The 24,414-nt window shown below is 40.0% G+C and overlaps 1 protein-coding gene across 17 annotated transcripts in view; it reads right to left on the reverse strand.

Moving 5' to 3' along the window:
• SH3TC2 (SH3 domain and tetratricopeptide repeats 2) overlaps window positions 1–24,414 on the reverse strand; it is a 144,368-nt gene that overhangs the window by 110,211 nt on the left and 9,743 nt on the right. For 8 of the 17 annotated variants that reach the window (XR_009153889.1, XR_009153891.1, XR_009153890.1 and 5 more), the window contains exons 1-9: window positions 18,323–18,451; window positions 14,682–14,798; window positions 9,516–9,620; window positions 7,940–8,067; window positions 6,551–6,656; window positions 6,086–6,229; window positions 5,126–5,321; window positions 3,577–3,650; window positions 332–527 (exon numbers count right to left, since the gene is read on the reverse strand). Coding sequence is in view for 13 of the 17 variants with exons in the window: in XM_058173411.1 (XP_058029394.1) it covers window positions 332–527; window positions 3,577–3,650; window positions 5,126–5,321; window positions 6,086–6,229; window positions 6,551–6,656; window positions 7,940–8,067; window positions 9,516–9,620; window positions 14,682–14,798; window positions 18,323–18,377 (1,121 nt within the window). In the remaining 4 variants the exon portion in view is untranslated. Of the gene's footprint in view, window positions 1–331; window positions 528–3,576; window positions 3,651–5,125; window positions 5,322–6,085; window positions 6,230–6,550; window positions 6,657–7,939; window positions 8,068–9,515; window positions 9,621–14,681; window positions 14,799–18,322; window positions 18,452–22,086; window positions 22,709–23,588; window positions 24,025–24,414 lie in introns of those variants that run through there. The other 9 variants (XM_058173416.1, XM_058173409.1, XM_058173410.1 and 6 more) reach the window with 9 other exon arrangements.

A 24,414-nucleotide genomic window follows, 5' to 3' on the forward strand; every position in this document is an offset into this window, starting at 1 on the left:
AAAACTTACAATCCACAGAGAAAAAGAACTCAGTTTCCTCTATTACTTCAGCCACAAACAGTCAAGAAAAAATCAAGGGAAAGTGAAAGCTTCTGGGTTGTTGTTGTTTTTTTGTTTAAAAAAAATCTTATCATGTGGTTTGAACAAGTAAATATTTACCAGTATTTTTTTACTGTGGATTCTATGCATGTTTTTTTTCCTCATCTAAATATAAAAACTTGGATAATGCCATGTTTCAACTAGATGATTTGAAGGTCATTGAGTTCTGCCTTGGTTTCTACCTATGTTTTTTTTATTTTTATATAAACACACATGCACACATCATACTTACATTGATTCATAACTCTCAAGCTGCACTGATTTGGTTTGGACAAAGCCCATTATTCCGCTAGTTGTGGATTTCCCTATAAACCAACGGAGACCCGGAATGAGAAAGTCGATCACCTCTAGGATATCCCCTTTGCAGTAACTCAATTCATCCCAGCTTTTTCCTCTGTGATCTTCAGTGGCTGTGCACCTCCCTTGGCCTGAAGAATAGAAGGAAACCATTTTCACATCAGAAGGCTGAACAATTGTATCATTCTCTCACAGCAGCACCATGGCTAGAGGCAGTGGAGAGTCTGTGTGCAAACAAAGCCTGATTAACAAAAACTCTTTGTGTTCCATGACGTTTTTGTTTTCTTCAGCAGCTTAGACTTCACAGGCAAGTCTAGTCTGTTTTTTTTTAAACAAAACAAAACAAAACAAAACAAAACAAAACACACAGGCAGTTATTTGTTCCACAGATATATGTCAAACTATTTAACACTACTAATACAGCTACCCTTCAAAAAGACCTTGACTTTGTGTCTGAATGGTCTAAAACTTGGCAACTCCAAATCTCAACCAGCAAATGCTCGGTCTTACTATTGGGAAAAAGAACCTAAACACTAAGTACAAGCTTGATGGACATTACCGTACAGATGACTCCCACCCTGTTAAATACCTTGGAGTTTTCATATCAAATGATCTAAGTGCCAAAGCCCACTGCAATTACATCACAAATAAGGCTTTAAGAATTGTAAACCTAATCTTCCGTAGCTTCTTCTCCAAAAACACTACAGTACTAACCAGAGCATATAAAACATTTGCTAGACCAATTCTTGAATACAGCTCGACTGTCTGGATACCACATTTCTGACATCAATTGAATGTGTCCAGAAATATTTTACAAGAAGAGTTCTCCACTCCTCTGAATACAACAAAATACTTTATGCCACCAGACTTGAAATCCTGGGTTTAGAAAATTTAGAACTACGCCGCCTTTGACATGACCTGAGTTTAACTCATAGAATCATCTATTACAATGTCCTTCCTGTCAAAGACTACTTCAGCTTCAGTTGCAACAATACACGAGCACACAATAGATTTAAGCTTAATGTTAACCGCTCCAATCTTGATTGTAGAAAATATGACTTCAGTAATAGAGTTGTTAATACTTGGAATACACTACCTGACTCTGTGGTCTCTTCCCAAAATCCCCAAAGCTTCAACCAAAAACTGTCTACTATTGACCTCACCCCATTCCTAAGAGGTCTGTAAGGGGCGTGCATAAGAGCACAAGAGTGCCTACCGTTCCTGTCCTATTGTTTCCTTTCATTATATCCAATTAATATAGGTAATTCATACTCATGCTTATATATATACTTATATATTGTACAGTTATTTCATGCTTATGCTTATATATACTGTGTGACAAAATAAATAAATAAATAAAAATATAAGAATTTTTCAGTTTGTTACAGGGGGTTTTGTGGGTGAGAGGGGGAACAGCCATTGAGAAAAATATTTCCCCTATGTCCTGCACTTTTTTGCTACTTTTTCACCTAGTCCACTGCCTTTATTTCCTCCCTGCTTCATACAAATACAATTCCATCGTATCCTCTCTTCTTGGGATGGTATCTTGGTCTCATATTGGTAACTTTTTCCAGATGCCACTTAAGGCAAATTAATTAACACTGAGAGCAACTCAGTCTAAATTGGTCGCACAGATGTTTCTTGCCAAACAGGAAGGCAAATAAAGACTGTACAAAGTGACGTCCTGTACAAATAAACACTTTTTCACTGATGGCTGCAAAATCCCTGGGGAAAAAATATAGCACTTTAAATGTTGGCCAAGTGTTCATGAAGTTCCCCACTTTCTCAGCAAGCTATAAAATAATAGAAGCACCAGGGATGGTCATTCTAAAAATCCAAATCAATACAAGACATCCTCAGAAAATCTGAACTTTGAAACTGGAGGGGAATTATTCTCAACATTTTTAGACTCCAAACTAGCATGTTCTAAAGATAACTAAATAGAAACGAAAATTCCAATGATTCCATTTGTTAGTTAAAATAAGACAAATGTCATGCTTGGCAGTATTTTTTTCTGCCTTTTTATGAATCAAACTATACAAAAATAGGTAACCACCATAATCGTGTTGGGCTGGATAAGTTAGGAACAGAGATTGTATATGCACACTGATAGGCTTCCTTCCATTTTGTTATAAACACACCATTGTCTGTCTGTCTGTCTGTCTGTCTGTCTGTCTGTCTGTCTGTCTGTCTGTCTGTCTGTCTATCTATCTATCTATCTATCTATCTATCTATCTATCTATCTATCTATCTAATCTATCTTTCCTTCCTTCCTTCCTTCCTTCCTTCCTTCCTTCCTTCCTTCCTTCCTTCCTTCCTTCCTTCCTTTCTTTCCTGCAGGGTTATAATCACTTTTTCATTCTGTTCAAAAGCAGCATTCCTACATTGAGAACAAATGGAAGCCAGAAAATTTGGGGTTCAAATGATGCAAAGAATTTTAATGGTTAATACTCAATTGAAAGCAGAACTTTTCTTGGGGGACTAATAGACAGTTACAAAATAATTGTGGAAGATTGCTTTTATGTCTGGTGACTGCTTGAACATTGTTATATATACAAAAATGGAAAGATTATGAAATACCCTTAAGGGAAGAATGGCTGGTGAAGATGACAGAATTGGCAGAGATAGCAAAATTGATTTGTTTGATTAGAGAAAGGACAATGACTATATTGTAACCCCTTTTGGACTTTTAGCTGAGAAAAGAAGAAAAAATGAACTTGTGATTTATAGCTTTCATGATTAGAAAAAGAAGACTATGGAAAAAAGAAAATTATGTTGTAACCTTAGAGACAGAGCATAAAGTAACAATGTGCTTTTAACTGCTGTTAAGAAGATTGGAAGCAGCTTCTTTGTAACTCACCGCATCGTTCCTTTCCTCCCCTTTCTCTATTTTTTCTTTGCATTTTTTATTTTTCTTTCCTTTTCTTTTTCTTTCAAAATTTGTATTGTTTTTAATTATTCTAAATAAATATACATAGACACACACATTTGTGTATTTGTGTGTGTGTGTGTAAATAAATACATACAGTACATGCACACATACAAACATACACACTGAGAACAAATGGCTGCTTGAAAGCCCTATGAATGTGGCACATAGACAGCAAGTGAAATAAAAAGGGAGGTGATCAATTGATGATTTCTAAGCAAACTAAGCATCTTGAGTTTTATTACACTCACCAATCTGCAAAGAGTCAGGCCCATTGATTTCTTTGGATATGCCACAACTGATTGGATAGTTCTTCAAAAACCACCTGCGAATGCAAACAGCTATGAACAAACTGCTTCACTGAGGGAAATATATGGCTGATGTCCAAGGTAGGAGACAATTAGTTACTACAATTAGGGCCGTGGTGGCTCAGGCTGTAAGACAGCCTGTTATTAAAACACAGCAGCCTGCAATTACTGCAGGCTCGAATCCCACCAGGCCCAAGGTTGACTCAGCCTTCCATCCTTTATATGGTAGGTAAAATGAGGACCCAGATTGTTGGGGGGGGCAATAAGTTGACTTTGTAAATATACAAATAGAATGAGACTATTGCCTTACACACTGTAAGCCACTGAATCTTCGGAGAAGGGCGGGATATAAATGTAAATAAATAAATAAAAAAACTAGATCTGCTCTATGGCATCAGATTCCTTGTATGCCTTCTCTTTTATAATTCATTCATGGATTCCATGGCCCAAAGTATGGTGATAGTGATAGCAATAGCTTAGATGCCTGTAAACACTTAAAAGAGTGTTACCCAAATGTAACACAAATCTGGAGCTAAAATATAGATGCAAATATCAGGATCATTCATGAGTGTTTTCAAAAATATCTGACTTATGCTATTGGAAATGGAGACAGTTGATCTTGAACTTCAGATTTGTACTAGAATAAATGCTTTTCAGACAAAATTACACCCCCAACTCCTACACTTAAAAAAGGCAGCCAGCAAATGACAGGAATAATTGTCAGAGAGATATTGTCAGTCAGGGAAGCCAAAGCAAATCTACAGAAGATTGTCTAGGCATAAAGGTAATGTTCTGTAGAAAGAATATTGATTTGACCTTCCAATGCAGCTTATACATACATTTTGACAGACATGATTTTTAAAAAGCTTGTCAGCACTCTTAAATCTGGCACACTGAATCTTCATTTGGCCAATATGACAAAGTGTGTAACTGAAGAGCCAAAAAAAAATCCCATTAAACAAACAAACATACATCTTTGTATACAAATCACATTTTCAAACCCTTCTAATGAGAACATTATTGCAAAAGCTATAAGTGAATTAGAGGTTGAAAATAAGATTTTAAGGACACATGACAAACAGCAGCCGATTCTAATCTCAAAGTTAGATAATGATATTTTGCTTGAAGTGGTACAAGTGAACTCAGCATGTTCACAGCACAAGAACATGCCCATTTTATTGGATCTGTTGGGATGGGGAAACGAAATCAGGAAGAAGTGGTCCTTCAAATAATCCAGCCCTATGCCATGGAGGGCTTTCGCCAAGAATCAAGAATGACACATGGAATTACTTAAGAGCAATTTCCTCCATTGTTCTTCACCTACAGACAGAATCTTGCCAGACCAAAACAACTATTTGCTTAACTACACTCAGGGAAAAGCTAGGGAAAAGCTGTTTCAAACCAACCACTTTTTCCAAGCTCCACTGGCCCTTTATCCTTTGCTTACAGAACAACAGCTAGATGTAAACATGGAAACAGATAATCTACTTACTGGTAAAAGGGATGGGGCAATGGCTCTATAGTTGTGACATGTATCAGTCCCCTCTGATCGGTCAACAATGACGTCCCTTCCCACTTAGTTTCATGTCCAATGTCTTTCACATGGACTAATTCATTCTTGAGGAGCTTTAAATCCTCTTCTTCTTCCTCTGCAGGGACGGTGAGTGTTGCTCTGGCAAAAAAATTGCCTACGGGCAGAAGGAAAAGAAGAGAAAGAAACAACATGAGTTCTGCAAATAGTGTGGCAGTATCTACTTTCCTCAGAACACTTGCACATTTTTAGCTCTCTAAAAGTTCTATTCCAGGTCATTTCAATTTCCATGTAATACCAGGATTATGCTGACAGTCTAACAGAAACAAATTTTTTTTCTGTCATGGTGCTGCCACCATGAAACTATCTGCTAGCATAGGATTCCCTTCAAAAAGATTTCAGAGGCTTTCTTCTTTGCGAGAATATCTCACATAGTTCAATGGCACTTTAAACACAATTATTGAATGGTTCAAAGTCTTTTTCCTCACTCTAGTCTAACAGTTTGATGTTTCCCAATAGTTTAAAATGTTTTTTTTTTACTGCAAAAAAAGTAGAAAGAAAATTATATACAGAAGATATCTGCAATGAGGAAGGATCAGAAACACTTTGTTTTAGTTGAAGGAAATTATTTATAAACACTTAATTCCTCCACCCTTTGCCTAGCCATAGCTCAGGATTAGTACCAGACAGTTCTCTGCTACTGGAAGGGTCCCTTGACATTGGAAGTAAATGTGTAGATGCTATCTGTTACCAGAATAAGTTTTAGAGATATTTGGACATGCATAGATTCATCCTCCAATCCAATATTTTCTTGCATATCTTTCTCACACAACCTTCTTCCTCATCATATTGGAGACTTACTTTACAGTGAAACAGCATTGGGGGGGTGGGGGGTGTTGGATTCTGTCTCAGAGTTCTTACCTTCCTGGAGGAGGAGACCCAGATACATGGTGGTCATGCAGTCCTCATCAACAGTGACAGTGATCTCAGTATCATCTACTTGAGCACAGTTCAACCAGTACTCAGGACTGAAGAGAAGGTGTTCCAAGCAGCAACCCACATATCCTATTTCATCATACCAAAGGAAGAATGAAAACCTGCAACGTGCTTTCCGCAAAGATCAAAGCAGTATTTATTTATTATTACAGACCCAACATTTAACCCAAATTGTCAGCCATTCTATAGAGTCACATTAACAACAGAGCATGTGTTTTTCCAGTGCCTGAATTGTCCGATACATATTAAACTAGTTTTTGAAAAGAACATTATAAGTGGTTCATGTTTTGCACTGTAGTTCTGCCTTAACACTATGGCCAATATATTTTATGTTCAGACAACTGCCCTTCTGATGGAATGCCAGTCATTTGTCAATGGAGTGTGATTTACCAAGTGCCAAATAAGTAGAAAACTTCCAGATTTCTTCCACAGTTCTGAAGGAAAGCAGAAAGCGATTCTCCTGTGCCTGGATGCATGCCAGCCTGGCTGACAGCTCCTGCAAAAAGACAGAAAATGAGAAGATTTAACTATCATAAAAGATTAACGTGTACCTTATCATATTTCTTGCAAATTATAGGCATGACATTTGAAACTTGGAACTTTAAACAGGGTATGGGTTACCCTGGGACAATGAAATCTAATCAAGAATTAAGGATTCATTTTTAAATATGGGGTCTAAAATAAGGTACAGAGTAAAACCTGATCAGATCCATGTCCTAGCCAGCTGTATCTTTTTCAAAATATGGCATTCTATTCTCCTATTTTTCCATCATCCCTGTTCCCAAAACATAGCATTTTGTAGTCAGTCCATTGAGTATGATCCAGGAGTGAAATCCAGCAGGTTCTGACAGGTTCTGGAGAACCGGTAGCAGAAATTTTGAGCAGTTTGGAGACCTTGTAGTGGAATTTTTGAGTAGTTCAGAGAACCAGCAAATAGCACCTCTGGCTGGCCCCAGAGTGGGGTGGGAATGGAGATTTTGCAGTATCCTTCCCCTGCCATGCCCACCAAGCCATGCCCACAGAACCAGTAGTAAAAAAAATTGGATTTCACTACTGGTATGATCCCTTGGTTGGTTTTTACTCAAACAGCTTATATTTTCTTCAGTTTTGTCCTGCATCCAAAACCCTTCCAAAGGGTTTTACTACAATTACAGATCAGTACTGTAGGAATGAGTGGACTATTCATACGTAAGATGTTAAGGTATGTTGATAAAATCATCCTAAAACATTTTGCAGCATTTAAATTGTGCCCAAATATCCAGATTAAAATTTGCATGGGCATGGAAGTGCACGTCTGTAATTTGGGCCTAATGCAGTTTTAGCCTAGCTATCACACATTTAATTTATTTTGAGGCAGGGAGGAAAAGGCTATGTGTGTGTGTATGTGTGTTTACACATAGCATTTGATTTTATAGGTCAGAGGCTTGTTGATAGTTTGATTTCCACATTTTACTGCACTCGCAATGCCACTTAGCAATAAATAATAAATGGAGATGGTAATATTCCAGCCTCTGGTGGGGCTATGCAGCCATGCGAAACAATATGAGCAGATGCCATACAGCTGTACAACGTATGCTTTGCATGTAGTTCAATCTTCAGTATTTCCAATTAAGGTATTGTAGGCAGTACATCAGCAAAAGATCATACTTAAGATTCTGAGGAACTGTTACTTCATTATTGGCATGAGGACGGGAGGTCTGATTCACAGTTTTGTTTTGTTTTTTCAAAAAGTTACAGAAATACAGTTTCCTTTGAAGACAATAGTAATAACCACTTTACCTTGAAAACAGCACAAACATCTTTATCGTCATTTTCCAGGGCCCATAATTTCTTTCTTGCTACCTCTTGTAGCTGCAGATTGAGATCCTGTGCAGAATGACTCTTGACAGAAAATGAGAGAGAAATTGCTTCAAGAAAAAGAGAGAGACAGGAAATTAAATGGGAGAAAATGAATGCATTTTAAACTTTTCCTTACTTCCGTCACTTTGAATAGATAAAGACTCTAGAATGCTCATCATTGGAGTGCTTTTTTTAAAAAAAATATTAGCTGCATAACAATAAACTCCACCACACTAGTTTTAAATGAGAACAGAAGCAGGAAAGCTATCCTCCTCTACAGATTCTTAAAAAGAAAAAGTTTGGTTGGCATCCAGTTAAAAGGCAGTTTCTGAAGATTATGAAAGTTACCTTTTAAGACATTTAGAAGGGATCAAATTGGTTATGCCTGCACTAGGTGACATAATTATAGTTGGAAAGCAGTAAATATCAGCAGTCTGCAACTGAGGTGCAGTAGTTGAAATAGCAACTGGGTTTCATGATGGTTCTGGGAAGAGATGCTAATAATGTATGAGTTACATCTGTTGCTGTTGGTCTTTTGTTTCAGAGAAAATTCACACACAAACAGAAAAGGTCTCAATAGACAAAAGGTGGCATTGTTGATATTCCCAGCAAGTCTAAGAGGAACTTATAGAATAAGATGCTTGCCAAGTTCTGCCTAATATAGCAAAGTCTTCTTTGCTAACTCTTCCCAAACTAACTCAATAACTCCTTTTCCATCCAGACTTCTTGTTTCCTCCAACATTTATTGTTACTGCAACCTATTAAAAGGGATTAACATCATTCTAAAATCAGTTGTTCACCCTCAAGATTTAAGTCACAGCATTTCATTTCCCCCAAATTTTTCCATCATCAAGAATTTATTTTAGCACATATCTTTTCTCTATGGCTGACTTCATAACAAATTACGGCAGGGAAATCAGTAGTTATCCGAGATTGTTTCAGAGTGGGAGCTTGTTCATTTTGGTTATAAACCCTGTACTTGTGTATTAACTCTGAATAGGTCCTGCACACAAACACGCAAACACTTTGAATACTGTTCAACTGTTGGCAAGGTGTATCTGATATAAGAAATTGGCACATCATTTGATCAATCTTGATGCCTTTTGCACTGACATCTGGAATTACAGATTAGCTGTCAAAATTTTTACTCTCCTTCAGTCCTTCCATTTTCATAGCTTAATCTTTGACACTGCTAATAGCAATATGATGTAAAGAGCACTAGTGCTCATTTCAAAGAAATGAAATTTCCAAGGTTGACTCAGCTTTCCATCCTTTATAAGGTAGTAAAATGAGGACCCAGATTGTTGGGGGGGCAATAAGTTGACTTTGTAAATATACAAATAGAATGAGACTATTGCCTTACACAATGTAAGCCGCCCTGAGTCTTCGGAGAAGGGCGGGATATAAATGTAAATAAATAAATAAATAAATAAATAAAATAAATTCAATTGCCCTTTCCCTTCCTTCCTTCCTTCCTTCCTTCCCAACATAAAATAGCAATTAGACAAAAACTTACCATTTGGGAACCCTTCCCCTACTGCCAGTGACACGGACTCAGTTTCCAGAGTGCCCTCTCCTATCTGTGCAGGATGACTTCCTGGATCCAGTTCTTTGGGGTTACCTGATAAGTCACCATGCAGGCAGAAGGACTACTGTCAACTTTTTTTTAGAGGAAGTAAAGTAAGGCTGTAATGAAGGGGGACACGGGAATATAAAGGGAGCTGCTAAGCACTGACAAATGGATGGACAATCAAGTCCAAGGAGGTTGACTGAGTAACAGCAGCTCCCTGGTGACTCAGAAATCTTTTCCACACTTACAGTCTAAGCTGGGACTGAACACTGAACCATACATTCCCAAAATAAATCTATTATACCCTTTAGTATTGGGGTAGCATTGGTATGACCTCTACCAAGGCAGAGAAGTTAAGATATTCCAACTCTCACCCTATTTCCCAAACGGCCACTTTTAACTTTGCTTTCCTCATCGATTCCTACGTTTCACATTTTTCTACACTTGCTATTTTGAAAAATCCTCTTTGATACTCTACATTTCATCAGACAAATAGAATAAAAATAGAAAATGAGGTGCAAGAGAGAACGGAATTGTGAGAATGGGCAGGATTGTTTTAAGGACTTAAAGACAAAACGGTAGTGTAATACCACCACTTTAATTATTATCATGATCTAAGGAATGTTGATTCTATCTCTTCATAGCTTTAAAACAATGTTACCTATTTTCATGACTACTTTTCACCTGCTTCCCTCCCAACTAAAAATACCTCATTCATGAGTATTTTACCTCATGAAGTGGATGAGACCCATGAAATTTTATAGGCAATAAAATTAGTTAATCTTTAAATAGCTGGGTTGAGAAAGAGAAGGTGGCCCAAAGTCACCCAGCTGGTTTTTCATGCCTAAGGAGGGACTAGAACTCACAGCCTCCTGGTTTTTAAGCCAGCACTTTCACCACTATACCAGGTAGGCTCTCATTCTATTTGATATGTCAATTTCCCATTTCTCTGGTTATTGTAATGTTGCTCTTGAAAGATTAAATAAATCAAAATATTTATGATGATACGTAGTCTCAGAACAGTTATATATTTGTGTATTATTTAGTGCAGATGAAAATTCACGTTTGAATATATATTTTGAGATTATCCCCAGATTTATAACAAACTAAACTGTGGGTAAAAACTTATGGAAGAAATGTAACTCTAAACACATTTACATATCCTTTGCCCCTTGTCAGTTCAATTGAAGGAATTATATAGTGTCCACCATTTAGAATAAATAAAATATCTAGGATATTCATTCCTTAATAAATTCATTAATCAACTTTGCAGTAAAATTTATGGTAAAGATAAGAAGTACCAGAAGTTATTTTGATGTTTTATGACAGTTTATTCTACCTGCCTCGAATCTTGGAGGTGAACTCAAAATGCTACTGCTAAAACAAAGCAGAACAGGTTACTTTAAAAAAGCTTTGATTGAATGAAAGATCCTTGAGATTATTTCACTATATAATAACAGGTATCACTAAAATGTCTCTAGAACAGGGGTGTCAAACTTGATTTCATTGAGGGCCGCATCAGGGTTGCGTTTGACCTGAGGGGGCCAGGGTGGGCATGGCCAGATCGATGTCACTTGTGTCGTGGGTGCCTGTGGTAGCCCGAGGCTCTGCCAGTGAAAACGGGCTCCTGAGCTCCGTTTTCAACTGCGGCGGCTTCCTGCAACCCTCTGCTAGGGAAAACAGCAGAAGCTGCTGACAGCCCTCCCGAGCTCTATTTTTGCTGACAGAGGCACTGCAGGCCGGTCCTTTGCTTTTTCCAGGGTGGCTCTGCAGGCCAGATCTAAGCACCCTGCAGGCCGGATCCAGGCCCCACCCCCTGGCCTTGAGTTTGACACCCCTGCTCTAGAATAACATAATCTTTTTGGAGCCTCTCAACTAGAGTCTGCAGAAACAGCCTTGGAGAAAAGGAGAGTCAGGATGCTGCTGTTCTTGAAGAAAAGCAGCTGTTTCACACACAATTGTATGCTTAATTTTGTGGGGAAGCTGAGATAACCTGTAATAGGTATAAACTGAAAAATCCAGCCAGGTTCATATAGCAAATATAGCTATAGAGCTCCTAGAATAGTGATAGCTAACCTTTTTGCTGTCACGTGCCAAAAGCGGGGGCAGCGGGAGGGTCATGTGCATGTGTGCCCACACTCATAATTCAATGTGCCCCACCCCCCGCGCATGTGTGTATGACCCCCCCCACGCCCCCACGCTTTTGGCATGGTGGGCCCACTACTTCCATTTTTCGCCCTCCCCAGGCTCCAGAGGCTTCCGACTCCCCTGGAGGCCCTCCAGAAGCCGGAAAGAGCCCATTTCCTGACTTCCAGTGGGCCCAGAAGGCCCGAAAATCAGCTGGCCAGTGCACACATGCGCTCTGGACTGAGGTAGGGCAACAGTTGCATGCCCACAGATATGGCTCCATGTGCCATCTGTGGTACTCGTGCCATAGGTTCCTAGAATGAGGAAATGTAGGCAGTAATTATATTATTGAAGATTAAGGCCCCCTTTTAAAAAACCACAATGCAGTTTCCCACCTGTTCTAATACTCTAATAAGGTTTAAACGTCTGGAATACATCAATAGCTGACAAAGGCTTCAAAACTGCCAAGATACAGTTCATGGGTTGTAAACAATGGCAGGCTCACTTAAATTTTCCCCTCTTCATTGTCAGCTGTCCTAATCCATCTATAAACATAAAATGTCATTTGATTTATACTGAAGTACAAACTCTATTGGAGTTCCAAGTGAAAAATAATGGTTTCTTTGAAGTTTATTAAGCATGTTGTATTTTTTTAAAAAAGAAGTCTCCTATGTTATTTTGCTTTTTCGTGTAGTTTCTCTATGTAGAGTTGAATTTTAAGTCCCCAACAAGCACTTCAAATAGCGCCAAGGCAGATCTTGTAACAGGGGCACCATGTCCTTCACTTTATTTGTTATAATAAAAGTTTTTTTTTCTCAAAATGGGAAGAAGTGACAAGCCAGATTTTATACGGTAACCATATTTTCCATAGTTATTATAAATCCAAATAACTCTAGTATTTATCACACTAATCGCATCCTTATGATGAGTGCAGGCACTTTGCTAATTGAAGTCATGCTGCACCAAGGACTGTGAGAAATGATGGCTCCTAGAACATAAATATTTACCATATAGCCACAGCAATAACATATTTTACATAGTGTTGTGATCCGTCAGCAGCCTGGGGAGTTGTCGGCAGAATCGGACTGCGATGAGCCTATTCCTAATGCCCGCATGAGGCGAGCTGCCAGAAGGCAGGAGCAACTCAAGCAGAGAGGTCACCTCGGGAGTAGGGCCAAGAGATAATTGGCCCCTCCCATAAAGTTTAAAAGGAGACCAGCACCGGTGTCTCAGTTTGCCAGAAAGCAACGTTGCAAGCTGTGTTCTCTGCTCTGTTCTCTGCTCTGGAAGGACCTTGGCAGTTATCCAAACTGAACTCAGGTTTGTGATAACGGAGGAATGTTAGTTTATGAAGCCTTTGTTTTGTTTTAGTTGCCCAGTGCTGGGAATGAATTAATTCCCAGCTGTTTGAATAAAATATATTTTTACTAAGGACTGCGTTTGTTGCTACCTGCTCAGGTCTGGGTCACAACACATAGTAGGAAATGGCCCTAACTTGCCATTGAACTTCGATTACCTCAGGGATAAGGAATCTTTCTTTGCCATCAGAGCTAGAACACCTAGGAGTACATCGTGTGAGCTTATAGTAACAACAACCTAGTTCAAGATTCAAAGTGTACTGATCTAAGCTTTTCTCTTATATGCATATATACCAGGGATGAAATGCAAAATCTTTTCCTACTGGTTCTGTAGGCGTGGCTTGGTGGTGGTGATCATGTGACTGGGTGGGCATGGCCAACTTTTTTTTTTTTACTTTTTAAAGCATTTTCTACTACCTATTCACCTAAACCGGTAGTAAAAAATGCTTTAAAAAAGTTTTTAAAAAGGTTCAGATGATCAGGTGTGACAATCAGCTGTGCTGTGCGATTGTTGGAACCTTTTTTTTACTTTTTAAAAGCATTTTTTTACTACCGGTTTGGGCGAATAGGTAGCAAAAAATGCTTTAAAAAGTTAAAAAAAAAAAAGGTTCCAACGATTGCACGGCACAGCTGTGATCGTCAGAACCTTTTTCTACTTTTTAAAGAGTTTTTTTACTACCGGTTCATCCGAACCACCGCCAGACAGTTCTCTCTTTATCCCTGCTATAGCAGTGAAAAAAGACCTGCTCCTTCAAAGCACTTCAAGCACTTTTAGAGGCAATTGCATTTATCCCTCCTTCTCACTGATGGAAAATTGAAGGCCTGAAAAACCTCCATATGGCACCTTGAATTGGTTGCTTCTGAGAGAAACAATTTGTTTCTCCCTTTTACCTCTTCTCTGAGGCAGAAATTTAAGAATCTTGGGGGTTCTTGCTCCTTTCCATAGAAATAATTAAAACAGATAAACTACTTAGATTCAGGGCTAAAATGTATAGGTAGTCCTCGACTTACGACCAGCCACTTAATGACTGTTTAAAATTACAAGGAACTCTGAAAAAGTTACTTATCCAGATTTGAACTTCCAATAGCTGCCACCCCCTCCAAACACATGACTGCATTTTGGGCATTCGGCAACCAGCCCTTATTTACGGCTGTTTGCAGCATCCTGTGATCACATGACCACAACTTACAATGTTTTTGCCAGATAGCGAACAATGAGTTTGCTTAAAGACTGCCAGGTTTGCTTTGCTCTCCATGTTTGATTAACAACTGCCACATAAAACGTTGCAAAATTGGGTATGGGGACATGATAGCCCGCTTAACAAGCAATCACAACTTACAGCTATAATTGCAAGCTCAATTATAGTTATAAATTGAAGACTACCAGTATGCCAATAAATGCTTTGATCTTTTCTAAAGTTTGCCTTTTCTTTCGATACTCAATTATCTTTGAAATAAATCCTGAAGTTCATTTTACAGTGCAAACTCTATCTATTGGCTCAGCTTTACCCCTACAGGCCAAGCTATACTCGATAGTCCATCACAATAACCCACACAACCATACCCACAGTTCCAAAGCTGAAAATGACATTGTGGTTTTTTTTTAAAAAAAAAAATATATATATACCTGATGCCATCTTCTTCTCTGGGAAGCATCTTTCTGAGGTTTCAGCTTGACAGTGTTGCAGACTTGACCAAGTGGACAGGAGTACAGATTGGATAGAAGATGATTTTGACTCTGCGCCTGAAAAATGCATGGAGCAAATGAGATACAAATTCAACCAATATTGTTAATGCTAACTGATGTATTTCGCTACTAGTATTTAGTATTCTAGTATTTCGCTAGAAACAAAGAAAGCAAAGAATCAGATCCTTTTCACAATGGATCTGATTTGTCTCTTTTGCAACTGTGCCCGGCTGAACGTTCAGAAATACATCTCTGACAACTATAGTTACTTATTTATTTTAGTTCAAACTGCCTAGAAATGGGGAACTAAATGTTTAAATAAGTGAACTGAAACTAGTTCCACTGTTTGTATAAATCATTTTATTTATTTAGTTAGTTAGTTAGTTAGTTTGTCGAGCATGTATGAGAAAACAAGTATAAGTATGAACATAACATATAAGTATAAACAGGTATAAGTATATACATAATAAATGAGTACGAATAAATGGGAACAGTAGGACAGGACGGTAGGCACACTGATGCGCTTATGCACATCCCCTAAAATTATGCTAAATGTTTGCATCTTAATTTAAAATAACAGTGTCTTATGATATTTCCATAAGAACAGGATTACGGCGCACCCTGAGTATCAATTTACTCTTTGAGCATCAATACAGTGACAGAAATTTGGGGAGCAAACAGGGCATGCTACATTTTGCACTGATATCAGCCTAATGGATGATTCTCATTTCTCACACACTGGCTTACTTTACACTTGATCTGGAATAAATTAGAACTAGGTGTGAGTGGGAAATCTGACCCTTCAGATTATTTCCATTGTATGTACAGATGTCCTTGTATTAAGCTTGATGTCTTATAATTATATCTAAGCAGTTTTTCCCCCTAGCATTATAGAACTAATTTCCTACTGCCTTCTTCCAGCTATTTTTCAAACTTCTTGAGCCAGTCAATATCTCTGGACTACCCAGGTAATCCCCAATCTTAAATACTAACTTTGCTTAATTTATGAAATAATGAAAGTCAGTTAAATGCTGCCAGTTGCATTCCCTTAATCCTTCATCTCTGGTCATATTGACTGTAGTTTATAAAAACTGCAGCCCAAAAGATCTGGAAAATAACAGAATAGATGGCGAACCTACGGCACGCATGCCCAAAGTGGCACACGGAGCCAGGTCGCCTGTCACGTACTTCTACATACTGAAAGTAGAAGATCTTCTAGCTGGTCTTCCATTTTCCTGTGTGAGCATGCGCTCTAGCCAGGAAATCGTCGCGTGCGCTTATGCGCCAGAAACCTGGAAGAGCAGCTGGTTGAAACCGGAAGTTCATTTTCGGGCACGCGTGTGCGCCCTGGGCAGCTCCTCTTCTGGGTTGCATCTCAGGCACGTGCATGTCCTCTTTTCAGCACTCGGTGCCGAAAAGGTTTGCCATCACTGAAACGGACTACCCTTGATCTAATGTATGGTGAGTGGGGTGGCATTCAAAGTAATACAGAATTTCTAATTCAGTGTTTGAAAAAAATGGGGCTTGATAGATACAAATCACTTTGTATGCCTGACAAAACGTCCTTTTAAGTTCAGGAGCTATAGTATTAAGCTACAACTTAGTTTCAACCCACTGCTGAAAACTATAGCACTGCAAGCATGGGAAGAAAGACTGCCAGAGTATTCAGCTACATTTCTCAGAAATTCAGATGTTGCAATCAAACTGCTGCAAACTGGACCACACAATGAAAAGGCAGCATAATTAATGATGACCATGCATTTGTGAACTTGTCATATTTACGTAATGCAATCCTTTCTCATTGCTTTGAGTGAAATAAAAGAAAGAAGTCACATAATTTTTTTTTTATTTGCATTTATATCCCGCCCTTCTCCGAAGACTCAGGGCGGCTTACACTGTGTTAAGCAATAGTCTTCATCCATTTCTATATTATATACAAAGTCAACTTATTGCCCCCAACAATCTGGGTCCTCATTTTACCTACCTTATTAAGGATGGAAGGCTGAGTCAACCTTGGGCCTGGTGGGACTAGAACCTGCAATAATTGCAGGCAGCTGTGTTAATAACAGACTGTCTTAGCAGTCTGAGCCACCAGAGGCCCTTGTATTAATTTAATTTAATTGTACTCATTTAAACTCACAGATTAATATCTCTTATTTCATGTTTCATGTTCCTCCCAATGTAGAAACTATTAGACAATCTTACCAAAGCCAAATGTTTGATTATAATTTCATATGAATTGTTAATGAATTATTCATATTTACAGTTACTATTAAAGCTAGAGTAAAAATCACCGCTCAAGATTTTCTCAGGCTATCAAGACCGGCTTTAGGGGAAAACAACAAGGGAGGGGAACTTGCAGAATAAGGCTTCTGGAATTTTTTCCAATTCCTTGTAATAGCTTCACTCTGGATAACATGACTGGGAGTGAGAAGGGAAGAGGCTTAACACTGACGAAACAATAACATTCAGGGCCATTACTCAATTGCTTTTTCTATTGATGTATTGGGGACATGTTCTTTTTTACAGCTGTCATTTCCTTCCTTCCTTCCTTCCTTCCTTCCTTCCTTCCTTCCTTCCTTCCTTCCTTCCTTCCTTCTTTCCTTCCTTCCTTCCTTCTTCCTTCCTTCCTTTCTCCCTCCCTCCCTCCCTCCTCTTCCCTTCCTTCTTCCTTCCTTCCTTCACTCCCTCCCTTCTTCCTTCCTCCCCTTCCCTTCCTTCCTTCCCTCTTCCTCCCTCCTTCCCCCATATCAAATTTGGTCCTATTTTGTTCTGATTTTGAAAAGTTACTCTGCTGACAGCGAAAGTCCAATACATCACTATTGTTGTAACATTTTATTCTAGCTAGTCCTGCAGAAAGTTGAAAAGAAATGATGTAAAGGGATTTGGGGTTTCCTCTGTCAGCAGAAAAAACAGCAGTATTATTGTGCTGCAGCTATAAAAATAGAAAAATCAGCTGCTATTTTATAAATCCATAATGTGAGTCCCCAGCATACGGCATTCTGTGTGAAGCTGGAATGTCTCATTTCGAAAGGGCTATTATAAAACTAAGGGAGAAGATGTAGCAAACCACGAGAAAAGCATATTGAGCGTGAATGAAAAGGGAAGAAATAGTAAGAGGTTACCCAAAAAGTCATAAAAAGACAGAAAAGCAATTGCATATGCATTGGTTATAGGGCACCTCATTGATACATTTCAACAAATCCATTCTTCCACTTGTGAGTCCTTAGTCATGCTGGTATTAAATATACATACTGTAAAATTATCAAGTACCCCCTTTGAAACATGCAAGCAAGAAAGGTAGAAGTGAGAAATGCTACATATTTTCCATGAGGGAAGCCATACGCCTCTGAATTACAAAATTGTATTTCCTGTTTATGGCGTGGTTCCAGGCCCCTCAACCATTAATTGCTGATAGCGAGGCAGGAAACAAGGGAGAACAGAGAGCAGGTTAGATTTATTTATTTTTTCTGCGGTATTGCCAGCTACTCGTGAAGAGCTGCCACAAAAAGGCTTCAAAGCAAACAGAAGAGGCAGAAAGTCATAACGCTTTGCTAAGAGTGGGGTTGTAGGCAGCTCACCTGTTGACCACACTGAACATTTCCTCTGTAAAGGGAAACCAAAGCAGCAGCCCATGTGTCCACCAGCCCATCTGACCTACACAAGTCCGTCGTCTCCCCTCTGGCAGACCCAGGACAAGACCAAGGCAGACCTCTGTGTCAGCTCTTTCAAAGGGCTCAGTTAGCTATGGCAAAGCAGCCTCTCAGAACACAATGCATCCGTTGATGGCCATTGCAAGGTGGGAGGTATGGCTGGGCCAGTTTCCCAATAGGCAGGGAATGCTCAGAATAACTCGTTCATTTCAGTGGTTTATTCCTCCCAGCGCTACAAACAAACACATGCACGTCTTTTCTGATTGTGTTTCAAATGCCAGGCAACACATTCTCCGCATTCTGAGCTTTGGTGGGTGGTGGTGGAAAACTCAAAAGCTTTTTATACACTTGATTCGGATTCCCCTTTGGAAACCTCATAACTTTTGTGTTAGCGTACATAGCAAATAAGGCAAATTAGAGCTGTTGTTTATGCAAATTATATCCATTGCCACGCTCACTCACAATAATCTGATAGTTTCTGGCTGTTTAATTGGAAACAAGTCAGTCCTGGAGGATATCAACCCTGACTGTTCTTTAGAAGGCCAGATCCTGAAGATGAAACTGAAATACTTTGGCCACTTAATGAGAAGGAAGGACTCTCTGGAGAACAGCCTAATGGTGGGAAAGATTGAGGGCAAAAGAAGGAGGGGATGACAGAGAATGAGGTGGCTGAATGGAGTCACTGAAGCAGTGGGCGTGAGCCTAAATGGACTCCAGAGGATGGTAGAGGATAGGAAGGCCTGGAGGAACGTTGTCCATGGGGTTGCGATGGGTCGGACATGACTTCGCAACTAACAACAACAACAATTGGAAACAATGAAAAGATACAGCCTGATATCTAACTTTTTCATATATAAAGAGATATTCCTTTCTTTTATTCTGTGTCAGGAAAGCTTTTTATATTCAGTCTTCTAAAAACAGAGCAACCTAATGTAAGCCATCATACATCACACTGCTAGCTAGATTAACAATCTTATACTTCCAGAGGTCAGCAATGTTTATATTAGGTTTATTTTAGGTATTTGTATATGTCTGAAATTGGGCAACGTACATTCAGATTTAGGAATGAGGGTTTATAGAATGTAACCTATTGCTCTTCGCTAACCATCAGAAATATGATTCTGATCATCATTGGAACTGTGAGCTAAAGATCTTACTCATAGGGGTAGAGGGGGGATATAGCCTTGCTCAAGAGAGAGAGGGGGGGAGGGGGAGGGGGAGGGAGATGTGGGTCCCATAACTGGGACAATGAATTGAGAACCCATTCTTTAGAATAGAATAGAATAGAATAGAATAGAATAGAATAGAATAGAATAGAATAGAATAGAATTGAATTGAATTGAATTGAATTTTTTATTGGCCAAGTGTGACTGGACACACAAGGAATTTGTCTTGGTGCATATGCTCTCAGTGTACATAAAAGAAAAGATCATCAAGAATTCTAAGGTACAACACTTAATGATAGTCATAGGGTACAAATAAGCAATCAGGAACCCATCAATATCAAAAGTTGAAATAAAAATATTTGCTTGTTTGTTTCCCTGCTCAAGATGGGGAAAACCACAACTAAGCCATTTGACAAAGGAGAGTGAAAAATAACCACACTAGTAAGAGATCTTCATTCTAAATGTATTTTCCATTGACATTAAGTCAAATCTGGCACTAACCATAGCTAAGGTATTTATCCAAAGCTGTAGGTCGATGGAGGAAAATAGAAAAATGTAATGGATGGGATCAAAGAGGGATGTCTTTAGAAGTGCTACAGAGAGCAGAATCTGTAAGAATGCCTTAGAATTGGACTACCCACGACACTACAGTGGATGTAGAAACAGGGTGCACAACACTGTGACTCTGCTTTTGTCAGCCTGATCTCATTTACCCTCCCCCCCATCCCCACCGTCCCATGAATCATGCTGCTTGTCCAGCATATCATAGTTTATACCTAAGTAAAATTATCTTGAATGGTGTAAAAAAAAAAGGCTAAAGTACTGAAAGCATCCCAGAATAATAAAGCTGCCACAATGAATTAATCTGGAACTAACTTCTGAACAGACATGCAGAATTGAGCGACACATATGTTTTACTGAGATGTCTCTTCTACACTGCTTTTCAAAGGCTCTCCATTGATATGCCTGTTGGTAACTAACAGCTGCAGACTGGTTCTAATTTCTCTGTTTAGCTACAAAGGCCGATGTGTTGAATAATCTGAAGTGCTAGGCAAGGATTGGAGAGACTGACTGACTACAAAACTCAGAGTGGGTGGCCTTAAAGATAATTTAGTAACCCTTCTCTTCTCACCTGCCTGCTTCAGATGGTTGTTTGAAAAGAAAAAAGGTAGACTTTGTTTTTTGGAGGAAGCGATAGGATTCAGTTGTAAGGAGGCTGTTTAAAGAAGCTAGGTCCTTGTTGTTAATAATTGGTCATGCAATGAGTTCAGGCAAAAAGAAATACCATTTTATGAGGATTTGTACAGGTTCAGGGGAGCATTTCCCAAGGAAGATCCATGGAGCTTGGAAGTAGCTGCCCAATGTAGTACATTGCAACCTTTTAAAAAAATGCAACACTCTAGAAGCCTGTACCGCCAACAAAAGTTCTTGCAGGTAAGGTTTTTATTGGACAAATATCCTGCCTCACTTACAGAATTCTAGCAAGTATCCAGATGCTGCCACCCAACATCTCTTTTCATTGCTTCTGCCATCATTTCAGATAGAAAATAAAATGACGACAAAGCTGTAAAATTACTGCTGATTGGAGATTATCTACCCAAAGGTATTATTTTACAGCTTTGTAGTTATCTTATGAAAACTTTCCAATGAGAAGTCATTCACAACTTTCTCTTTCTTTCTCAAGTCCTGGGATTCTACGGAAATAGTATTGGTTGCTCTCAGCAGATTTCCTGAGCCTGGCATCCCTCCCCCCCACTCCCCGTGGACTTCCAGCCCAGCTTCTGCCAGCCCAGCCCAATTGCGGAGGCTTTACAACATATCTGGGCTGCCAAAATCCAGGTAATTGCAGTGGAGGTCTGGTGTCCACAACCAGGTTGGGAGCTCTATCAGGTTAGTTGAGGTAACTTGAGGTAAGAAGGACTGAGCCCGGAATGCTTGGATTTGCTGCCGTCGATGCGATGACACATAACGCTGTCCCAGAAGGTGGACTTGTTAGAATAGAATAACAGAGTTGAAAGGGACCTTGGAGGTCTTCTAGTCCGTCCCCCTGCTTAGGCAGGAAACCCTACGCCATTTCAGACAAATGGTTATCCAACATCTTCTTAGAAACTTTCAGTGTTGGAGCATTCACAACTTCTGGAGGCAAGTTGTTCCACTGATTAATTGTTCTAACTGTCAGGACATTTCTCCTTAGTTCTAAGTTGCTTCTCATCTTGATTAGTTTTCATCCGTTGCTTCTTGTTCTACCCTCAGGTGCTTTGGAGAACTCGACTCCCTCCTTTCTGTGCCAATCCCTGAGATATTGGAACACTGCTATCATGTCTCCCCTAGTCCTCCTTTTCATCAAACTAGACATACCCAGTTCCGCCAACCGTTCTTCAGATGTTTCAGCCTCCAGTCCCCTAATCATCTTTGTTGCATTCAAGGTAATTTTCATCACTGTTGTACTTGAACCAACCACCCCACCATCAGGAAGGGACGCGCTCTTTTCGCGAAACAGCCGGGAGAAGAACCAGCTTCACTGACCTGGCCTTTCATCTGGAGACATTCACTTCGGACTCTCCGACCCTCTGAGTCCTCTTTCCTCTTCCCCCGATGTCTGAGTCTCGAGGTTCAAAGGGATTCCGGAGAAGAAAGAACTCAAAACTTTCAGAGATCCGGACAAGCTTCCCCGCGCAAAAGCAGGGGCAGCGAAAAGGAGGCGGGCGCACCTTCTCCGCTCCTCCTTCCCTGCCTACCTCGCTGGCTCGCCCGCAAAAGCAAAAGGAATGTCCTCTCCGGGGCTTATCTGTCAGAGGGAGCTCCGTTTCCCAGCAGCACCTTTGCGCGGTGAGGTCAGAGTTTCCCCGGGAGCCAAACCTTAAACAGCTCCCGAGCCGAAGCTCGTTCTAACCGGAGCTTGGGCAGCCGGCGCGGCCTTGCGCCCTTCCTGCTGCGCGTTCCGCTCCCCTACGGTGGGACGAGAGGGGAGCTTGGTAGAGGCCGCCGGAAAAACGGGCCGTGGATTTGTTTACCCGTCAGAATGCCAGCGGCTGGGTTGAGAGAGGGCCCGCCTGGCTTTTTGCTAAAACTAGCTCTTCTGGTCTGGCCACCTGCGCAAGCCGACCCTTTCCAGTGTCCCTCTCTGCCCTTGAAAGCGAGAAGTTTCGCGCTAGTTAAACATCAACTGAAATGACAGAGCTAGCATTGAGTTAAGAAGAAAGTACGGGAGGGGGGAGACGGGGTATCTGTCTTTGGTTTGTGTGTGTGTGTGAGAAAGAGAGAGAGAGACAGACAGACAGACAGACAAAGACGGAGAGAGCTTAAATTGCAGCTTGAAGAATAGGCCTTTGCATACACAGGCATATTTGAAATTGTATGCATCCTCACTTGCTATTGTAGTGACATAGATGATATAAACTACACTTAGACAAAGAGACATATTTGGTATTTTGGACTAATATTTATTGCTTTACAAAACTTGCCAGAATTACCATAAACTACTGCTATTGCTTTCTGTTGTCTTCTTTTCGGGCCCTCACAATATCCTTGTCAGGCAGAATAAGTTCAAATAGCGGCAGACACACTGTTTTTTTCCTTTCAGCCACTTTGGTCTAGTGGTAAAAGCGCCAGACTAAAAACTAGGAGTCTGTAAGTTCTAGTCCTGCCTTAGGCATAAAAGCCATCTGGGTGACTTTGGGCCAGTCATCATAGTCACTGTGGAGGAAGACGTATTAGGTATGTTCTCCACCATGACTAATTTACCAAAATGATAAAGGCAAGATAAATTTTTTTAAAAAAAATCTACCTCCCCACCCCCACAACTTTCCAGGTATGGAATTTTCTATAGCGTTCCAGCCCAAGTGTTAAATAGATCTGACCCAGCTTATCTTCTGGGATCAGACAACACCATCCCAAACAACATGATTCTTCCTGACTTGGTCCCCTCTTCTTTTACTCTAAAATCTCTTTTATGAATACTGTGAATCTAATCATTACAAGCATCCAAATTCCTTTCAGATATGTACAGGGTTACAAGCAATACTTACTTTATAAGTGAAATAGTCCCATCTTTGGAAATCTTCAGGTGCTAAGCAATATGGGCAGCCCAGAGCTTTTTCTGCTTTCCAGAGAGCCTGCGCAATAATATAATGGCAGTAGAACTGTGGCAAGCCCTAGGTGTTTGTCTGTGGCTCACCTACCATTTTGACCTTTAGCAGATAACACTTACAAGAGGAATGCAAAGAATGCAGCAGTAAAGGCATCGGGTGCCTGTCCCGTAGCTGTCAGAAAGTTGGTATTTTGGCTGCTCAGAAAAGTGTGCAGGGGAGGGAGAGGAAATAGGAAAATTATTCCTTGTTTGTTTAAAGGGGAAAGGGATTTCCTTAGGAAGCCAGGGCACAAGAAAGTGTGGTGTTTTTGAGGAGAAGGTATCTTGCTGAATTGGATAAAGATTGCTGGGATACTTTAAAGCCTTAATACATACATTATATGAATCCATATCCTGCTTGTTTGAAGTGGGCACAGTTTGCTTCATTGACTATTACAATACTGGTGTGTGTGTGTGTGTGTGTGTGTGTGTGTGTGTGTGTGTGTGTGTGTGTACAGAATTATGTTTGCTTGCAAGACTGCTGTTAAGTGCAAGGACACATAATCCTATCATTTCTTGCAAGAGCATGCATACAAAATTAGACAATTATATTTGCTGTCCTTGTCTTCCCAATTTGTCCCTCAACTCTTCTCTGGCAGAGGCACGGGGCAGAAGACAGGCAATCCTGACGCAATGCATGGGCCACAAGCAAGCTGAGAGATGCAAAGATGAGCCTCCTGCAGCCAGCTGCCCACTCTAGCCCACTGTCTCTTAGCTTTCCCATG

This window comes from Ahaetulla prasina, chromosome 2 (genome assembly GCF_028640845.1).
Source record: "Ahaetulla prasina isolate Xishuangbanna chromosome 2, ASM2864084v1, whole genome shotgun sequence".
In the NCBI taxonomy this organism is placed as follows: Eukaryota; Metazoa; Chordata; class Lepidosauria; order Squamata; family Colubridae; genus Ahaetulla; species Ahaetulla prasina.